The sequence below is a fragment of the Nicotiana tabacum genome, chromosome 1, assembly GCF_000715075.1.
Source record: "Nicotiana tabacum cultivar K326 chromosome 1, ASM71507v2, whole genome shotgun sequence".
NCBI lineage: Eukaryota > Viridiplantae > Streptophyta > Magnoliopsida > Solanales > Solanaceae > Nicotiana > Nicotiana tabacum.
The window spans coordinates 20,261,248-20,280,976 of NC_134080.1; the positions used below are offsets into that span (position 1 = coordinate 20,261,248).

At 36.9% G+C, this 19,729-nt stretch overlaps 1 protein-coding gene across 1 annotated transcript; it reads left to right on the forward strand.

Annotated features, from left to right (window-relative positions):
- The first annotated feature begins 5,513 nt into the window (after positions 1 to 5,513).
- On the forward strand, positions 5,514 to 6,443 carry LOC107800108 (uncharacterized). The gene is made up of 2 exons (XM_075218399.1): positions 5,514 to 5,536; positions 5,654 to 6,443. The coding sequence occupies exons 1-2, from the start codon at positions 5,514 to 5,516 to the stop codon at positions 6,441 to 6,443; spliced, it is 813 nt and encodes a 270-aa protein (XP_075074500.1).
- Positions 6,444 to 19,729: the final 13,286 nt, after the last annotated feature.

Genomic DNA, 19,729 nt, shown 5'->3' on the forward strand with positions numbered 1-19,729 from the left:
GCCCCAGCAGGCTAGAGACCCCCAGCAGGCAATTTTGTCCACTCCCCAATTATGGGGATATAGAGCAAGGAAAAGGGAAGAGAGGAAAAATCATCCGCCGGAAGGGCACCCTCTACCACCACGATTAAAACTAATTAAATCCTTTTGTCTGCTGCAGGAAAACAAAGGATTGATGATGGCAGCAAGATGCAACGCCAGGAAAGTCACCAAAAACCGGGGCAGAAAATTTTCTACCAATTGTCAAAAATTTTCTCGGAGGAACGGGGGAAACAATTTCAATACGTTTAAGTTCTAGGTCGCCCACCAGTATAATGCGGGAATACATTTAAGTTCTAGGTCGCCCACCAGTATAATGCGGGAATACGTTTAAGTTCTAGGTCGCCCACCAGTATAATGCGGGAATACTTTTAAGTTCTAGGTCGCCCACCAGTATAATGCGGGAATACGTTTAAGTTCTAGGTCGCCCACCAGTATAATGCGGGAATACGTTTAAGTTCTAGGTCGCCCACCAGTATAATGCGGGAATACATTTAAGTTCTAGGTCGCCCACCAGTATAATGCGGGAATACATTTAAGTTCTAGGTCGCCCACCAGTATAATGCGGGAATACATTTAAGTTCTAGGTCGCCCACCAGTATAATGCGGGAATACATTTAAGTTCTAGGTCGCCCACCGGTATAATGCGGGAATATATTTAAGTTCTAGGTCGCCCACCAGTAAAATACGGGAATACTTTTTAGCTCTAGATTTTGGAATCAGTAACCCCACCTGAAGATGGAAGGTTACAGCAGAGATCCCCCAAGCAGGAAACAATAAAATCCCCAGCGTCAAGAAGCAGAAAGCTGCAAAAGCAAGCGCGCGATTCAAAAGGAAGAAGGAACGCGTCTCAGAAGAAGCAGTTTGGGAGCGTTATAGCATGCCCAATATAACAATTTTGATGAAGAAAGCCATCCCACTGAAGAAACCATTGAAAGGTTTAAAGAAGAAAGCCATGTTCCCAGCAAATCAAGCAAAGTGATGAAAACCGGCATTCAGAAAAGGCGAAGGACCAGCATCATCTCCCAAATTCACAAAATAAGGGCATCAGAGGAAAGCGTTAGCCGACAAGAAAGCAAGGCAACAAGAACAAGTTGAAGATAGATGAGATCTCATACTCTAACTTAGCTTCTTGTTTTTCCTTTCAAGAACAATGTAACAAGGAGATCATGTGAGCGGTAGCATCCTACAGCAGCATGCAACAGCGCACAACAACAGCCAGCATTACAGCCACACGGTAGTCCCAGCTACCAAAGCTTCCCGAACTACATTGACCTGATTCCTGTTCAGCCCAGGATATGTAGGAAACCTCTGAAGCAAAGGTTCGGTCAAATCTTTTTCAAAAAATGCTTCACACGGAGTACTCAGACAAGCAAAAATCGCCCGCTTTGTCTTTGCGCGAAAACCCTTCGTGTCTTCGGGCAAAGAGGGGCAGCTGTAAGCACGTGATTTTTGCTCCACGAGCAATCACTCCAAAAGAAATCAAAAATAATAAATGGCATCGCGGTACAATTTTCACGGGACATGCACTGCTAGTCATTTGTGGTTCGGCCCGTGTTGCAATTAATCTTACAAAAAACACAAAAAATAAGAACGCCGTGTGTAATCAGGCCGTAGTCCGGTTTTAAGAGAAAATTCACAAAAAATATGCAGCTTTTACTCTAGGCTGTGATTTAACCATTTTTAAAAAAATTCTAATATGTGTGTTTATTGTTGTAGGTGTTACCCAATATGTGTGTAGGTTCATTTTAATCATTTGCATTGTTTTTAGGAATTTTTGGTTAATTTGTTGAAATTAAAAAAAAGGAAAGGAATCGGTTTGGACCCCAAATGAGGCCCAAAGCCAATGCAAGACCAAGCCCAACCCAGGCTGCCCCAGCAGGACCCCAAACGACATCGTATCAATACCCCTGTTAGAACCGTTGATCTGACTCAAATGAACGGTCCTGATCAGGCCACTCATTCAACCCCAAATGACGTCGTCTTAGGAAATTGATCTGAGCCGTCCAACCCCTTGATCCAACGAACCTAGGCCATTCCCCTTAAACCCGTCAAACCTTGACCCGATCCAGCCTCACCCGGTCTCACCCACTATCAAACCCAAAACGACACTGTCTTACCTAAGTGAATAGATCCTGGCCATAGATCTCATTTGATCCAACGGCCAGGATCTAAACCCCTAGATCGTATATAAGATTTCTCTCACACCCCACGCCCCCTATCCGAACCCCTCCTTCACTCATCGTCTTCACCAAACACTGAAACCCCCCAAACCCTAGCAGCCGCCCTAGTCTCCCTCGTCATTAAAGCCGGCGGCATAAACGCTGGTGACCACCTCTTGAACACCTTAAGACCCCCTCACTCTCCTGAACATGGATCTGTCACCCCCTAGCCTCGAATCACCTTCCTTCATCTCGAATCTTCATTTGAAGATTCGAGTCGAACCCGGACCTATACCAAACCACCCCATCTTCATACCAGACACTCCCCTGACCCTCCTTGTGACCAAACCAAGCTTGGTTTGGTCCAAATCTACCCACAACTTCTAAAAAACCAGATCTGAAAATCCAGACCTCAGAACACATGCACCTGGGGAATCCGGCCGATCTTGACAGGGGTTTGAGGTCTAATGGACCTTAACCAAGGTGTTCTCGTGTGAGAACACCCTGATTAAAGTTTGTTCGGCCTCAAATGGTCGAAGCTAAGTTGAATTTGGTTCAGTTTAGTTTAAACTTTTTCAGTAAGTTTTCCCTTTCTTTGTTTTAGTTTTTGATTGAGTTGTTAGCATGCTTTGTTGTGACTGTGTGTTATTGTATGATGTTTTTCTTAATTTCTTCCGTCTCTGTCAAAGACCTTTTATTTGGTCGTTTGATTTTCTATGTGTGTTCTGAATGTACTCTGTGATATACATGTTCGTCAATTAGATTAATCGTCAAATAAGTTAACTCATATAGGTTCCCAGTAATTGAACAAAGATATTTGAAGTCATTCGGGACCCTGTATGTGTAGTTTATATGAGCGATTGATTATTACCTATTATAATTAGTATAGTCGACTTGATAAATGTCGTCGATTAACTCCCTACGACTGAATGTTCAGATATGCTAATACGTACAACCTCACATGACTGAACAAACCTGTATTGTGAAATGAATATTGGACATTATCTGTGAATGCTAGTTTTTAACTGCATTGTAAAAACGATTAAAAGAATCAGGCTAGGGCAATTCTGAAATTGAACTTTCAGAAGTTCAAAATGCCCTGATGCTACGATGGGTTTAGGGCAGTAATAATCAGGGAATGGGCAGTCTGCAAGTGGGGGGATCCAGGCAGCTTAGCTGCACTGGGTCGTTTGGCTTATAAATAGGCCATTTCATAACTTAAAAAAGGGCTAGAAATTTGAGTCTTAAGAGAGGTCTTGTGAGTTTAAAGAAAACTGAAAACATAAGGAAATTTCTAGTAAGTACTGTAATCAAACACTGTCTGAAAGCTACATAAGGGTTCGTATTGGTCAAGCTGTCTTGGCCAAGTTCTGTTGTTTGCACTGATTGAGCTGCTTGTGATTGTTGGACTGCTGGTGTTGCTGCATAGAACACTCTGTTACTTCTGTTTGTTTCATTACTCTTTCTGGGATTACTTGTTTGGTGCTCGACCATCTGATGTTTTTCTTTGTTCTGGAAATTGTTGCTGGTTGTCTATGGACTGTGGAAAACACTTGTGATTGTTGGTTTGTTGCTGTGTTGTTGCTGTGTATCTGCTGTTGCTATGTTTACTGCATACTGCCCAGCTGATCATTCCTTTCTTCTTTGTCCTCTATACCAGGTACACAACCAATGCACTATCAAATGTAATTGGAACATTGAGCATGAATGCAAAAAGAAAAGACCTGAAGTTGACTTTCATACATAGATTGTTATATTAGATATCATGTAATGTATGATAATTTTCATTCCTGTGTTGATAATAGAAGCAGCATGTATGCCCAGTGTATATCAATATAGATTAGCTAAATGGTAGTTTACATATGTATGCTGATAGGTGAAAATATTCTCAATGAAATAGGTTGCATCTCAGACTTAGTTTTACTTTGTAATATGTGCTGTAATGTATGCCAAGCATGAAAACTGTACATCATTGGCTAAGTTCTTCCTCTTCTGATTAATGGTCCCATATAACTAGTAAACCACATGTTAAGACAAAGAACACAAAACTTGCAATCTCAACCTCATGAAGGTCGAGCCCAGGTCAAAACAGACCAAGCAGGCCCGCATCGAACAAGCAGTGGCCCAGGTCTGGCCCATCACGCATGGGCCGGATTTGGGCCCGTGATTATTTGCTCGGCTGACTGTGCACGCAGCCTCGTTTCTGAATTTTTTTAAGCATTCTGAATCCTGCTATAAATGACCTGCAAGCATATAATTAACTAGGACTATCTCCGCTTTCAATTGATAGAGACACATGCGACAAGAAACGTAGTTGCTACAGGATATCCTTTCAAAATAAAGACGAGATGAGCCTCGACAAATAAAAACGCACAAGCTGCGGGGCCCTCGTTAAATGTATATTATCGAAGCATTCAGTTTCAAGGACGGGTCGTTTAGCAAATCTCACAGCCCTCCCAGAATAATAACGCGATAGTCTCTTTAAGCGCGTACTTAATAATGTTATCTTCTTAAACTCGGGTGCACATTTATGTGACCCAAATCCAAATCTCAACGGAATCGAAATGTGTCTCTAACCACGGGTACATTGATTGTGGCGTGGTCTGAGATGCATTTCCATGACGTTGCAAATTCTTTTCATAAGGAATGAGACGAGCCTCGACAAACAAAGATGTACAAAGTGCGGGGCTCTCTAAATGTATATATATAAAAATACTTAGAATTCGGGACATGCCGTTTAGCGAATTTCATGGCTTTTTCCCAAAATAACAATACGCTAGTTGCTTTAAGCGCGCCTTTAATAATTTATTTTCCTTAACTCGGGTGCACATTTATGTGACCCAAATCCAAATCTCAACCGAGTCGAGATATGTCAACAATCACGTGTACATTGATGTAACGTGATTCGAGGTATGTTTTCACGACGTTGCAATTCCCTGTAAATAATAATAATAATTATGAAAGCAGTTAAAAGATAAAATTGGCACATAAGTTCATATTTGTATAAAATCAGATAATCAAGCCGAATATAACAGTTGAGCTACCGTGCTAGAACCACGGAACTCGGGAATGCCTAACACCTTCTCCCGGGTTAACAGAATTCCTTATCCGGATTTCTGGTACGCAGACTGTAATATGGAGTCATTCATTTCCTCGATTCGGGATCAAAATTGGTGACTTGGGACACCCTAAACCTCCCAAGTGGCGACTCTGAAATAAATAAACAAATCCCGTTTCGATTGTCCTTTAATTGGAAAAAACTCCCTTGCGCCCTCGCGGGTATGTAAAAAGGAGGTGTGACAATACCTACACATGATGGTGTGCAAAAACCCAGGAACGTACACAAGCATAAAAAGAGATGCGTAGAATAGGTAACCATCAGCCTGAAGTTTCAAATGTTCCTATTTGAAAAACTTCACACCTTATGATTTATTTTTTTGTGTTTCACTGTACAGATTTGCTTACATGTTCTTTGCTCATGCGGCATCAGTAGTTGGTTGGTCCTACTGTAGAACCATTATTGCAGTAGATGCAACATTTTTAAAGTCCAAATATCGTGGTGTTCTATTTGTTGTTGTATCAAAGGATGCAAACAATCAAATCTTTCCTATATTTTTTGGTGTAGCAGAATCAGAAAACAATAAGGCATACATTTGGTTCTTCGGGGAAATGAGAAAAGCAATTCAAGTCCGTCGTGAATTGGTTTTCTTGTCAGATAGAAACCAATCAATTGCAAATGGGATTAGAAAAGTTTTTCCAGAAGCTCACCATGGTATTTGCCTCTATCACTTTGAGAAAAATTTAAAGCAAAGACATGCAAAAGCCACGGCAATAAATCTTTTTCAAAGTGCTGCAAGGTCATACAAACGTGAAGATTTTAATCAGTTAATGTCCCAACTCAAAAGTATTGACAAGAAAACATACAATTACATAATGGAAGAACCTCCAGAGAGATGGGCTCGATCGTGGTTCCCACGGCGACGTTATGATATGCTAACAACAAACATGGTAGAATCAATGAATTCTGTTTTACTAAAAGGGAGAGAAATGCCTATTTTAAGAATGTTTGATTTCATCCAAGAAAAGTTAGGAGAGTGGTTTTACGAATGGAGAAAAAAGGCAAATGAAACTTTTCACAGAGTATCAATATGGGCAGAAGAAGAGATGACTAAGAAGATGGACTTGGCTTGTAAAATGTTTGTGAGTATATTTATTAACTTCACCTTTTTATATCTGTTGCAGTGATTTACTGCTTACATTTAAAAAATTTCATACTTTTTTTTGAAGCAACAATACACTAATATAGTTTGTCTTATTTTTTTATTCCTTCTTAGGTGTTCAACCTTGATTCAATGTTATTCAGAATAAATAGTGAAGGAATCAAATTCATTGTGGACTTAAAGAAGAGAACTTGCGACTGTCTGGAAGTTGCCATATCCACATGCAATTGCTGCTATTAATAAGAGATATCTGTAGAAATCTGATTACTGCTCAAATTGGTATTCAAAGGAAACATGGTTGAAAACATATGAAGGACATGTGAATACCGTGGGAGATCAAAACTCATGGGATATACCACAAAATGTACAATCTGAGATCACAAAACCTCCCGATGTAGAGATTTTACAAGGAAGAAGACAAAAGAAGAGGCATATACCTGTGACTGAATCAGTACTATTCAAGTCTATCAAATGCAGTCGATGTAAACAAGTTGGGCATAACAGAACAACTTGCTTGTTTTCTCCAGCACCTTATCCATATTCAAAGAAACACACTGAAAAATAATCCAACCTTTAATAATCCTTGGTCTGAATTTAGACTTTCATTATTGTATGACATTTTTGAAATGTGATTTTTTTATAGGAATAAAAAAAAGCTCTTGGACTATTTTATATACTGCTAAAGTACAAATTACTCATTTTTGTTGCGCATGCTTACAAGTTTGGTTGCATTTTTAAAAAGTACGCAATGACTTCTGCTAGAAAAAACCTCAGATTACAGTATGTGAAATACATATGCTTAACACAAACATACACACACATACGCACACTCACACACACACACACATACGCATATAACACACAGAAGAAAGGCATGTACAAACAAAATCTTCAGCATCTCTAAGTTGAAGTTATAGAAAATGAACTTAATAACTTCAGCATATTCATTAATGAATAAGCTTAATGAATATGCTGAAGTACACAAAAAAGCACAGCATAAAAACATAAAAATGAATTACAAAAACTAAACATAAAAACCAACTAAGAAGTATAAAGCAAATACCAACAAATAACAAGGATAATGCAATAGAAAGCTAAAAAGAAAGAGGATGAGAATTACATTGATACAAAAAGAGATGAGAACAACACACAAAGTACAAACAAAAACATCAGCTCTCTGGGCTGAAGTTATACAAAATGAACCTAAAACCTTCAGCTCTCTGGGCTGAAGTAAACAAAAACACACAGTATTAAAACATAAAAAAAGGATTACAAATACTAACAATCACCACCACCACCACCATCATCATCATCATCACAGTACTCCTCAATTTCTCTAAATATCTCATCATCATCAGTATCGGAGATAACTATAGGGTAGTCGGGCAAAAGACCACTGAATCCAAGGAGATCAATCTTCAACTTGTCGAAATCATCACGCAGCTGACTTTGTTTGACGATTACTCTGTCCATAAGAGAAAGAAGAGTCTTCAGGTTGTTTTGCAGCTTGGAATAGTCGTTCCAGCTAGGAAACTAAAAAATATCAAACTGCTGCACAACCTTGTCGAACGAGGTTGAATAACCTCCACAACTACGTTCCAAGTTAAGCCTATTCTGGAATGATTCATTGGCAAAGAACCGTGGCCTAATTCTCTCCCAATCAGCCTTTATTTGATCCCACAAAAGAATAAGATTAGCCATCGGTTTGTTATTGTACCACTCACACTTCAAAGTCTCCCACTTCTGCATGATTTCATCAAAATTAGGCTTCCTACTTCCGCTTCCACCAGACATTCTTTCTTTAACAAAAGCTGAAAGACTAAGGATGAATATAAATTTAAAGAAATATAATGGAAGTCTATGAATGACTATGAAATTTTCAAGTGAAGAGATTGTTAATATAGACAAAGAGTTCACCTAATCAATTTAATATCTATAAATGTAAAAGTAACTTTTCAGGCGTTTACTGTTTTACGTTCAGAAAAATTGAATGAAACAAGATAAGTATGTGGTAAAACAAGTATGTGGTAAATGCAAAAAGAAATGTAACTTCAGCCCTAATAAGCCCACAGTTTTTCTATAGTAAAAAAAATAACTTCAGCCTGAAAAATAACTTTTCAGATCATTTACTATATGGTCAAACAAATATAAATAAAAGATGAAGTAGGTGACAAAAGACAAAAAGTAAATAGTAAATGCAAAAAAGATAAGTATCAACTTAAAAAAATACCAGAACATGCTGAAATTTTTGTCATAAGCTTTTTCAAAAACTTCAGCCAAATGTGCTGAGGTTATTTAGTTCATTTATAAAACTTCAGCACATAATAAGCTGAAGTTTTTCATCGTGCATTTTGTTATAAATGTTTTTTCAAAAACCTCAGCTCAATGTGCTGAAGTTTGTTAGTTCATTTCTGAAAACTTCAGCACTTGATGAGCTGAAGTTTTTCTCCTAGACTCGATAGTTTTTGTCGTAAAGCTTTTTCAAATAACTTCAGCTCCATGTGTTGAAGTCATTTAGTTCATTTCTAAAACCTTCAGCACTTGATAAGCTGAAGTTTTTGTCCTGGACTCGATATTTTTTGTCGTAAAGCTTTTTCAAATAACTTACGCAGAAAAAGCTTAAGTTTTTGTCCTACATTTGACACTTTTGTTATGACTTTTAACCAAAACTTCAGCTTAAAAAGCAGAAGTTATTTACTTCATACTGAAGTTTAGAAAATTTGAATCAATCCAAGTATACTAAAAAACTAGTTAATGCGAATAGAATAAAAATTTAAAAGACATCGCATAAATCACACAAAATAATGTATATTCACACAATCCAATTTTGTTTTCGCTTACATCCTTGAAAAAAAAAAGAAAAAATTAATTTTTTGGTTACAAGTTATTCTCTATTCAAAAAATTAACAGAGTGTCTTCATATTCTCCATAGTCATGTCCTAGTTGCTCTTATTGGGTTTCTTAACAAAATTCTATAAACCTTCACTATGTCTTCAACTGATTCACAAAAGCGGCAATACGAGCACCTTTCTTTACCACCTTGTACGGACATCTGAATTACATTTGTCATATTAATGCACTTTCCATATATGTGCATCTCGGAGGACTCACTAAGTGTGAAAAGGCGTTCAAGCAAATTCGTTGCAGCACCATGAGCTATAAGACAGTCACCCTCCATTTCACCAAATTTAATTCCACCAAAGCGTTTTCTGTCACACACAGGTTGACAAAGTTTAGTACTATGATTTTTTTAGCAACTCCCGTCTTCTTTCATAAGGAAAAACAAGAAAATGTTGGCAAAGACATGCTTACTGGTGTGCAGCTGAGAATTCGTGGGAAGCAAAGATAATGAAGGAGAAGTCCAAAAAATTTCATATGTGACGGAGAGTGGCCACATCAAATACTCGAGCCCCAGGACAATTTTACTAAAAGTTAGATTTATCAACTAGTAAAAAAGCAAATTATCCAGGAGCTCGAGTGTTTGATCTGGCCACTCTCCTTCACATATGAAGTATTTAGACTTTTGCCTCATTATCTTTGCTTCCCATGAACTCCCTGTTATACCCAATAAGCATGTCTGTGCCAACATTTTCTTGTTTTTCTTTGAATATAAATTTAAAGAAATATGATAAAAGTCTATGGATGACAATGAAAATTTTCAAGTGAAGAGATCATTAATATAGCCAAAGAGTTGTGATGACCCGGCCCGTCGTCTCATGAGTTACCGCCCCGTTTCCCCATTTCCTATTTCTTCATGCTTCTTTATCAGTATTGGGTGTGAACGAGTTGATTTGTATTGGTTTTAGTAGGAAATGAGACACTTAGTCTCTTTAAGGAAGGTTTGTTTTGGAAAAGTCAACCGTACGTTGACTTATATGTTAGAGGGCTCGGATTTGAATCCTGATGATTTAGTTAGCTTCGGGGTATGATTTGTGACTTAGGAGTGTGATCGGAAGTAATTTTGGAGGTCCGGTGTAGAATTAGGCTTGAATTGGCGAAGTTAGTATTTTGGCGAATTCCGGTTGATAGGTGAGATTTTGATCCGAGAGTCGGAATGGAATTTCGAGAGTTGTTGTAGCTTCGTTAGGTGATTTGGGATGTGTATGCAAAATTTCAGGTCATTCGGACGTGGTTTGGTCGGGTTTTTGATCTAAAGTGTATTTCGAAAGTTTTTAGAAAATTAGGCTTGAATTCGATGAGTTTTGGGTAATTTGATGTTGTTTGAGATGTTTTGATGATTGGAAGAGGTTTGAATAATATTATAAATTATGCTGGCATGTTTGGTCGGGGTCCCATGAGGCTCGGATAAGTTTTGGAAGTTTTTTGTCGTTTGAGCATAAGCATGTAATGATCCAAAGGTCCATTTTTAGTTATAGAGATCGAAATTTTATTTTGAAATTTCCAAAATTTAAATAATGAATTATAGGAGTGATCTGGAAAGTTTGGTCTAATTTCATCAAGTCGCGATTGGGTTTTTGACACGAAACATGAGTTAACTGTTTAACGAGCGAAATGGATATCGCGCTAAGCAAACGAGCTCCGAATTGAGTTTCGATTGAAAGACTATGTTCGTATCATTATTTGTGACTCATAGGAACAAGAATCATCAATTCCGAGTTCGTATGATAGAGTTAGAGCCATTTTAGTAAAAAGAAAAGTGTTGCAATTTCTTTGGATGCTGCTGTATTTTTTTAACCGCGTGAACAGTAACCGCACGTGAACAGTAACCGCACGCGTGAATAGTACTTCCGAAAAATTCTGGGCACTAAGTTTATAAAATACTTCATCCGCGATTTTGGGTCATTTTTCCTCCATGGTTGATCATTTTGAGAGCTTCTTGGTGGAGATTAAAGAGGGATTCAAGGGGAAACGACTTGAGGTAAGTTTCTTGGACTTGGAACTCGTTTTTATTGTGAATTCCACCTAGAGATTCATGAAATATAAACCTACAAATCAAGAACTAGGGCTTGAATTTTGAAACCAAACAATTAGGATTTGATGGGTCATTTGAACTCGGATTTGGGAGTTCTTGGTATGTATAGACTCATGGAGAGACAAGAAATCCGGTGATGGTAATTTTCTGAGTTTTTGAGACGTGTGCCCGGGGCTCGGGTTTTGTCAAATTCGTGAATTTTGATATTTTTTGAATGCTTTTGATTGGGTATTGTCTCTTTAGCATAATGTGACGTATTCGTTGTGATTTTGGGCAGATTCGTTGCACGAGGAGGATAATTTGAGAGGCAAGGGCATAGAGAGCTAGACTTTGACCGTCTTGAGGTGAGTAATTGATGTAAATGATGTCCTGAGGGTTTGAAACCCCGGAATTTCACATCGTAACGCTATATTGAGGTGTCTTGCACGCCGGATAACGGGCGTGGGGTAGAGCACCATTGGGGATTGTGACTTGGTCCGTCCCGAGAGATGTTTGTACCATGTTTTCTACTTGAAATAAATTGAGAATAATCCTTACTTAGATTTAATTGTTACATTTGGGCTTCTTGCCAATTATTTGAATCCTTCAGGGATTGATATCACTGCTTTCGCATATTTTACATATCATTTGAACTTAATCCAAGGTTTTAAATACTGTTTTGCAAACTCGGCCATCTTTCTAAGATTTAAAAACTTAAATGATATTTTTAAATGATATTTCGGGCTGAGAACTACTGTTTTACAAATGCCCAAGGGGCTTATGATGGTTTCTGGACTGAGCATAAATCGGGCTGCGCGCCGCAGCAGTATTACATTGATATTGAGGTCGAGAGCCTGGTTGAGTACATTGATATTGAGGCCAAGAGTCTGGTTGATTATACTGAGATTTATATGAGGCTGAGGTCCTAGATTTGATGCCACGATATGGCTTGATATTGCGCTTGGGCTATAGGAGCCCCTCCGGAGTCTGTACACACCCCCAGTGAGCGCCGTCGACGATAAATAAATGGATGGCTCGGGCTGCACCGCAGTGGGTACTAGAGGGTACCATCATATGCATTGCATTACACTCATGCATTTGTTTTTATCGGTTATACCTGTCTCAGTATTTGATACTCTGATTTAATTGACTTGTTGCTTCACTATTTGTTGTTCTAAACTGCCAGTTATAGTTTACTTTGTATTTTTCCATGATTTCTTATTCTCAGCCTTTATTTATGTTTATTACTCACTGGGTCGGAGTACTCACATTACTCCCTGCACCTTGCGTGCAGATCCAGGTACACCACAGGCTGAGTGAGGATTTGTTTAGCTGAACAGCAGTATCCGGGAGTATTGAGGTAGCTGCATGGCATTCGCAGCCTTGATCTCTCCCCTCTATCTCTATCTTTTATTCCGCATTTTTCCTAGACAGACTTGTAATAGGTGGATATTCTGTATTAGAGGCTCATATTCGTGACACCGGATTCTATTGGGCTATGGTGTGGTATTTTAATTGAACTTCCGCAGATTTTATTATTAATTATACACTTGAATGAAATGACTTAGTAAATTCTCTGTGATATTTATCTATAATCTGAATAAGAATTTGGGATAATGTTGTTGAATGGTCGGGCTTGCCTAGCAGTGTGTTGGGCGCCATCATGACCGGGGTTGGGGTCGTGACAAGAGTGCACCTAATCAATTTAATATCTATAAATGCTGAAGAGATTGTTAACTGTTTTTTGTTCAGAGAACTTGAATGTAACAAGATAAGTAGTTGGCAAAACAAGTAAGAGGTAAATGCTGATAAACTTCAGCTCGTGATAAGCTGAAGTTCTTGTGTTGGATTCAATAGTTTTTGTCGTACAACTTTTTCAAGATATTTCAGCCCAATGTGCTGAAGTTTTTTAGTGTATTTCTAAAAACTTCAGCTCTTGATAAGCTGAAGTTTTTGTTTTGGATTCAATAGTTTTTGTCGTAAAGCTTTTTAAAAAAACTTCAGCCCAATGTGCTGAAGTTATTTAGTGTATTTCTAAAAATTTCAGCTCTTGATAAGCTGAAGTTTTTGTGTTGGATTCAATAGTTTTTTCATACAGCTTTTTCAAAAAAACTTCAGCTCAACGTGCTGAAGGTTTTTAGTGTATTTCTAAAAACTTCAGCATTTGATAAGCTGAAGTTTTTGTCCTTCAGTCGACACTTTTGTTATGACTTTTAACCAAAACTTAAGCTTAAAAAGCAGAAGTCATTTACTTCATGCTTAAGTTTTTTCAACAAAAATGTACTTAAAATTCATAATAAAAGACACAAACATATTTGTATGAACAAAAGTGAAATAAAAAATACTTAATGTATATTCAAAAAATATAAATTATGTGCAACCAATCCTCTAATCAAAAAATTCACACACAGTCTCTTTATAAATCTCCATAATCATGTCCTTGTTGTTCTTCTGCAGTTTCATAGCCGCTATCTTTTTTCACTTTCCATGATCCCAAAGATTGGCAGCCAATTCTCTCCTGAAGGTCAATGACTGACTTTGATCGAAATTGAAGATATCTTCTTTATTCAACCCAATATCAATTAACTTAAGAGCAAATAAACCACAATCAACACTACAAAAAGAACATGAAAAACAGTTAACACAAGGGCAAAAAATAATAAACATAAGATGCATGGTAAAACATAATGTGAAACACGTACTTGTTAGTCTGCTGCGGTGAGTTCATCCACTTAATTTGAAATTTTTCCACAGGACTATCCCCATAAAATTTATTGTGTGCCCCAAATTCCAAGTATTTGAGACAATGTGGGATCAACCGGGCATAATTTTTGACATGTTCAACCGCACGCTCATATGTTACACTGTCCATGGAATCATACACATATATAATTTTATCTTTAAAGTCCAGAATTCCAAAAAAGTAGTGCGTAGATCTCTGGCCCGTCATTGGCTTAAGTCGAAATGGAAAGAATACTTTTCTGGAAGATGCTTATGAGATACCACAGGAAAGGTCGAGGCCTTTTACGTAGTTGGCCACCTTTTCATTCGTTGATTCTTCCTCAAACCAACTAAAGTTCGTAAGTGGCTGAATAACCGCTTCTTCTTCTTTTTCTTGAGCCTGTTGTTTGGATATCTGCTTTCTCTTTGATTTGCTCTTTTTTTATCCTCCATTCTCTTTTGCTTCCTTTTTCTAATTTTATCCATCTGTTCTTCTGAAGGATGAATGCCAACCAGCTTAGTCATATACTGATCAAAAATTAAATCTGTTACTGCAAATCTTGATTTTGGATAAGCTAGAAGGTGATAACAATATTTTTTGTGCAAGTAATATACGCCCACATCCATATGCTGCAAATGAACAACAACAAATGATAACATGTGAAAAAACTACAAACAACATGACAAAAACTTAAGCATATTCAGTTTGAAGTGTTAGAAAATAATCTAAAAAACTTCAACATGTTTGATTTAAAAGTTTTGAAAAAAACTAGAGAATGCATGTCAAAAACTTCAGCACGGTTAGGCTAAAGTTTTAGCAAATAAGCTAAAAAACTTCAGCATTTTAGTATGAATAAAGCTGGAGTTTTCCAAATTACAGTACAAAAACTTTACTATAAAAAATAAGCTGAAGTTTTGGGAAATACAGTTGAAAACCAATTCAAAAAACAAACTTAATAACTTACTTCATCCGCAAGATCAGAGTTAGAATCCATAAGCTCGGTAAAGAATGATTTTCGAATATCAATTCCAACTAATCTGAATGGATTGGAATCATATTCACTGGCATCCATCTCCAACCACTCTATAAATCTTTGCATCAATCCACTGTCTTGATTAACATAATGGAAGGGACACCTTCGTATATTCTTTCCTACTTTCCAATCTTGCCCCCTTTCCTTTCATATATGAACTACGTAAGGAAATCTCAACCAAATACTCTCCATACAAATCATTTTCCCTTCTTTTTTTTTATAGTTTTCCTTTTGCTTGCTCTTCCTGCTGTTCCATCACAACTAACTGATGTTGTTCACCAGCAGGGGGAGAAACCACAGTCATAGTGGCAGATACTTGACCAACTCTCTGCTGTTCGCGACGTTCTTTTCTCTCTTCACGAACAACAACAGCAGCAGAATTACCTTCTGAATCAGTCCCTTGTGTACTACCAAGTGAAAATGAACATAAATTGAAGTTGGGGATATCACTGGTGTCACACATAGGAGAACTAGAAATCTTCCATCTCTTAGGATTTGGAAGAAGTTACGATGCATCAGATATTATCTGCAAAAGCAAGGAAAATATAAACATAAATAAAACTGATACAAAACACACATTAGGCAAAAAAAAAACAGCTTGTAATCGAATTGCAGAAAATAACTATCTGGTCTAAGTGTTGAGACACAGATGGTGTTTGCATTCCAACAGTCCATTTCCTTTACCTTCAGATATGCCTGTATCTTCATGCGAAAAAAATAAAAAAAATATAAATAATACTGACTAAATTTTATAAAATAATACCAACACACTTCACACCTGTCTGTGAGCCAACAGGTGTGAATAAATGTATTTCTCCTTTTTGATATAGCTGCATAAGTTCACCAAATTCTTTTTGAGCTGCCTCGAGTCTTTCTGAAAAATCATTCAAAAATATAACAAAGAAAATAAAATATGTAAAGTTTCAAACTATAAAAAAATATACTTCGATCAAATGTAATAAATTCATGATCTATAGAATACCTTGACGTTTGTCTTCCGCTGTGGTTTCCCTAGGCTACATGCCTTTATCGATATCAGCATTTCCAGCTTCATTCAATTGTGCACAAACATCGAGGAGCATTGGAGTTCTGTGGAAGGTTTTTCTCAATTCTACCTTCATTTAATTCAGCATCATCAGAGACTTTTTGAGTTGTGTCAATTGAAGCACAACTAGTTTCAACTTCCACTGCATATTCATAAAGAGGGGGAATAGATCAACTAGTTTTTATATATATATAACATAGTAAAAATTTATACCTGTAGTGAAAATTTCACTACAGGACATTATCAAAAAGATCAGTTAAAACTTCAATCTCTAAGAAGGCTGAAGTTCGACAGTTACAAAAACAAAAACTTCAGCTCTAGAGCTGAAGTTCGACAGTTACAAAACAAAATCTTCAGCTGAAGTTTTGTTTCATGTTTTGTGTTTTTTTGTTATATATTTTTATGAACTATTATAAACTTCACACTTTATACCTGTAGTAACAATTTCCTGCGTATCACCACCTAAAATTTCCTTGCAAATAGCTAGTGCTCCATCAAACAAATTGCCCTGTCCAATATCGTTTTTCAAAGAGCAACTCGATGCATGTTTTTCAGTACCAACAACTTGATCATCTGCACCTTGTTGTTGAACATGTTCATCGTATTCAACAATCGCTTCCTTACGTGTAGCATTATCATCTGCGACTTTACGCGATGGATCATGAGCAACATGTTCTTCAACTTGATTATCTGCATATTGCTTGCTTCCAACATTCTCAGTTGCTAACTGTTCTTCATCATTTCCATCTTTGCTCAATATATTAGCACTGGATCGTTCCTCTTCAACTTGTTTCTTAACATGTTGATCGCCTTCAAAAGCCGCTTCCTCACGTGTAGCATTTACATCTGCGACTTTATCTGATGCATCATCAACAACATTAATATTCAATGGATGTTTGTAACAGTTGATCACCCTATCATATTCTCGATGGTTACTCAAATAAAAATTGCCATCGTCCATTTCATTTGATTTGTTGACAATCTTAAACAACTGTTCAAACTTCTCATCGAAATATTCCTAGAAAAAAAATTACTAATAATGATTAATCTGAATAACATCAGCAGAAATAAAAAGACTTCTCTATAAATTAGCTTACCTTCACTTTTACAAAAACCGCATCAACAATAGCAGATCGCTCATCCTTTTTAAACTTATCGAAAACTTCGTTCACGATCATGCTTCTTTCTTTTTCTGCATGCCTTTGAACCTCCATCGTTAACCTCTAGAATAGACACACAACAAAAATTCAGATATAGAAGAAAACTTCAGATCAAAAACATTTTGTACTTTTACAAAAATAAAACCAAAAAACTTCAGATCAAAACTTACAGAACATATTGTCTCAAGTAATTCATTGTCATCAAAGTCAGATGTAGAACGACTCTGGGTACGAGATGATTCGCTAATAAAAGGAGATCGATTCGGTTCTTTTGATCGACTCCGACTACGTGGTGATTCACCAATGACAGGAGTTCGATTCGCTTCTTTTGATCGAGTCAGAGTACGTGGTGATTCACCAGTTGAAGGAACTGTATTAACTACCTTTGAACGAATCCTGCTGCATGGTAATTGTCCAATTAAAAGCATTGAATTCAATTCCTCTTCTGTATGAATTATATCCAATATCTTATAGTCGCGATATCTCTGTTTAATACAAAAAAGTATATTATGAGGAGAAAAAAACTAATACATCAACATATTAACACAAAGACAAAAAAAAAGTAACTTACTTCATAAGTACTGAACATATGATAAAGTTCAAGAAATTTAGGCTCTCCCACACATACATAACGTAACATCCTGGGAACCTCAGGGTATCAAGGTACTCATCCTCTCTTATATACTTCTCCCGAATATTTGGAAAGCGCTCATAGAACCAAGCACATAACGGATATGGAAATCCACCAAGTTTATACTCAGTTATATGTAATTTGTTCTGCTTGTCCAATGCATGTTTCAGTGAATAAATGAGCTTCTCATAAGCCACATTACCCCAAGGATATTCAACACAAACCTTATCATCTTCAACAATAGATGCATACTCCTCCATTACAGATGACTCGGTATTTTTCCCAAATAAAATAGACTCTACAACAAGAATTTCCATAAGCTTAACAACATCATCATCACTCTCGTATATGTGTACGTGATTCACAACATTCTTTGGAATTTCATTGCAAGTCATAAAACTTCGAATATCCTTCAAAGTCACACCCTTGGACTTACCAAAATACCGCTTCAGAATATTGCTCTCTCGATTAATTGATTTTTCAATATTATGTGTTGTGATCCGCAAACCACACATAATGTGAAAGTCTTCAAGAGTGAAGAAAACATCATGACCAAAAATCTTGAAACTAAGTCTCGATCATTGGTGAATATTCGAGAAAGACACAGACAATGAACCAACTTCATGCTGCATTGAAAATTCTCCATAGCCATAATGTATCGAAATGTACCATTATTAAGCTTATCCCGTTGTGTAGGAGTCAAGAAAGTTGCAATTAATTTCTTCAAATCATGGTTCCCCTTCCCGTAACCCTTAGAGTTAAACCAATCTCCAAACTCAAAATATCTTTGCCCTGGTCTTGTAGGTGGAGGAGCAGGGACATAAAGACCTGGGGGTATTATAGGTTATCTAGGTGCTTTAGGTGTTTTGCCTACTTTAGCTGCATTAGGATCTTTAGGTGCTTTAGGTGTCATCTGTTCAAAAAAAGTAAAAGATACAAAAAATAACATCAGGACATTATCAAAAAGATCAGTTAAAACTTCAATACCTAAGAAGGCTGAAGTTCGATAGTTACAAAGACAAAAACTTCAGCCCTAGAGCTGAAGTTCGACAGTTATAAAACAAAAAACTTCAGCTCCTTAAGCTGGACTTCACCAGTTACAAATAAGAACTTCAGCTCTAGAGCTGAAGTTTGCTAGTAACAAACACAAAAACTTCAGCTCCTTAAGCTGGACTTCACCAGTTACAAACACAAAAACTTCAGCTCCTAAAGCTGAACTTCACCAGTTACAAACACAAAACATTCAGCAAAAAAACATGTTGTAGTTTTTACAAAAAACAAAACACAAATTCAAATCCAAAAATAATGCCAAAACATGAAAAAAAAACTTCAGCTCCTATCTAAGGTATCATTGAACTATTATAAAACAAATAATAGTTCAGCTCCTAAATAGTATCATCTATTTAACTCTCAAAATTTTTAAAAATTTGGACGTCTAATCACAGAAGAATTTATAGAATTTTCATCAACAACATAAACAATCGTTCAAAAAACCTAAAAACACAATCGTAAAAGTAAAACTAATGCACTTATCAAACTAAACCCTAAGAAAATATTTTATCATAAATACATGACTATCAAAACCAAAACCAGAAATTAAATCGTAAAATAAAACCCAGAAAGTTAATGCAATGTACCTGTGATTAAATCGTAATGTGGGAACAACGATAACTAGCAGTTGAAAAATCAAAACAACAACGCGAATAACAATGTGATTTCAGAGAAGAACAAATCAAAAAAAGCGAATAACGGGAGAGAGACAAAGACAGTAGAAGACTACCGTATACTTGGAGAGAAAGTAGTCTTTT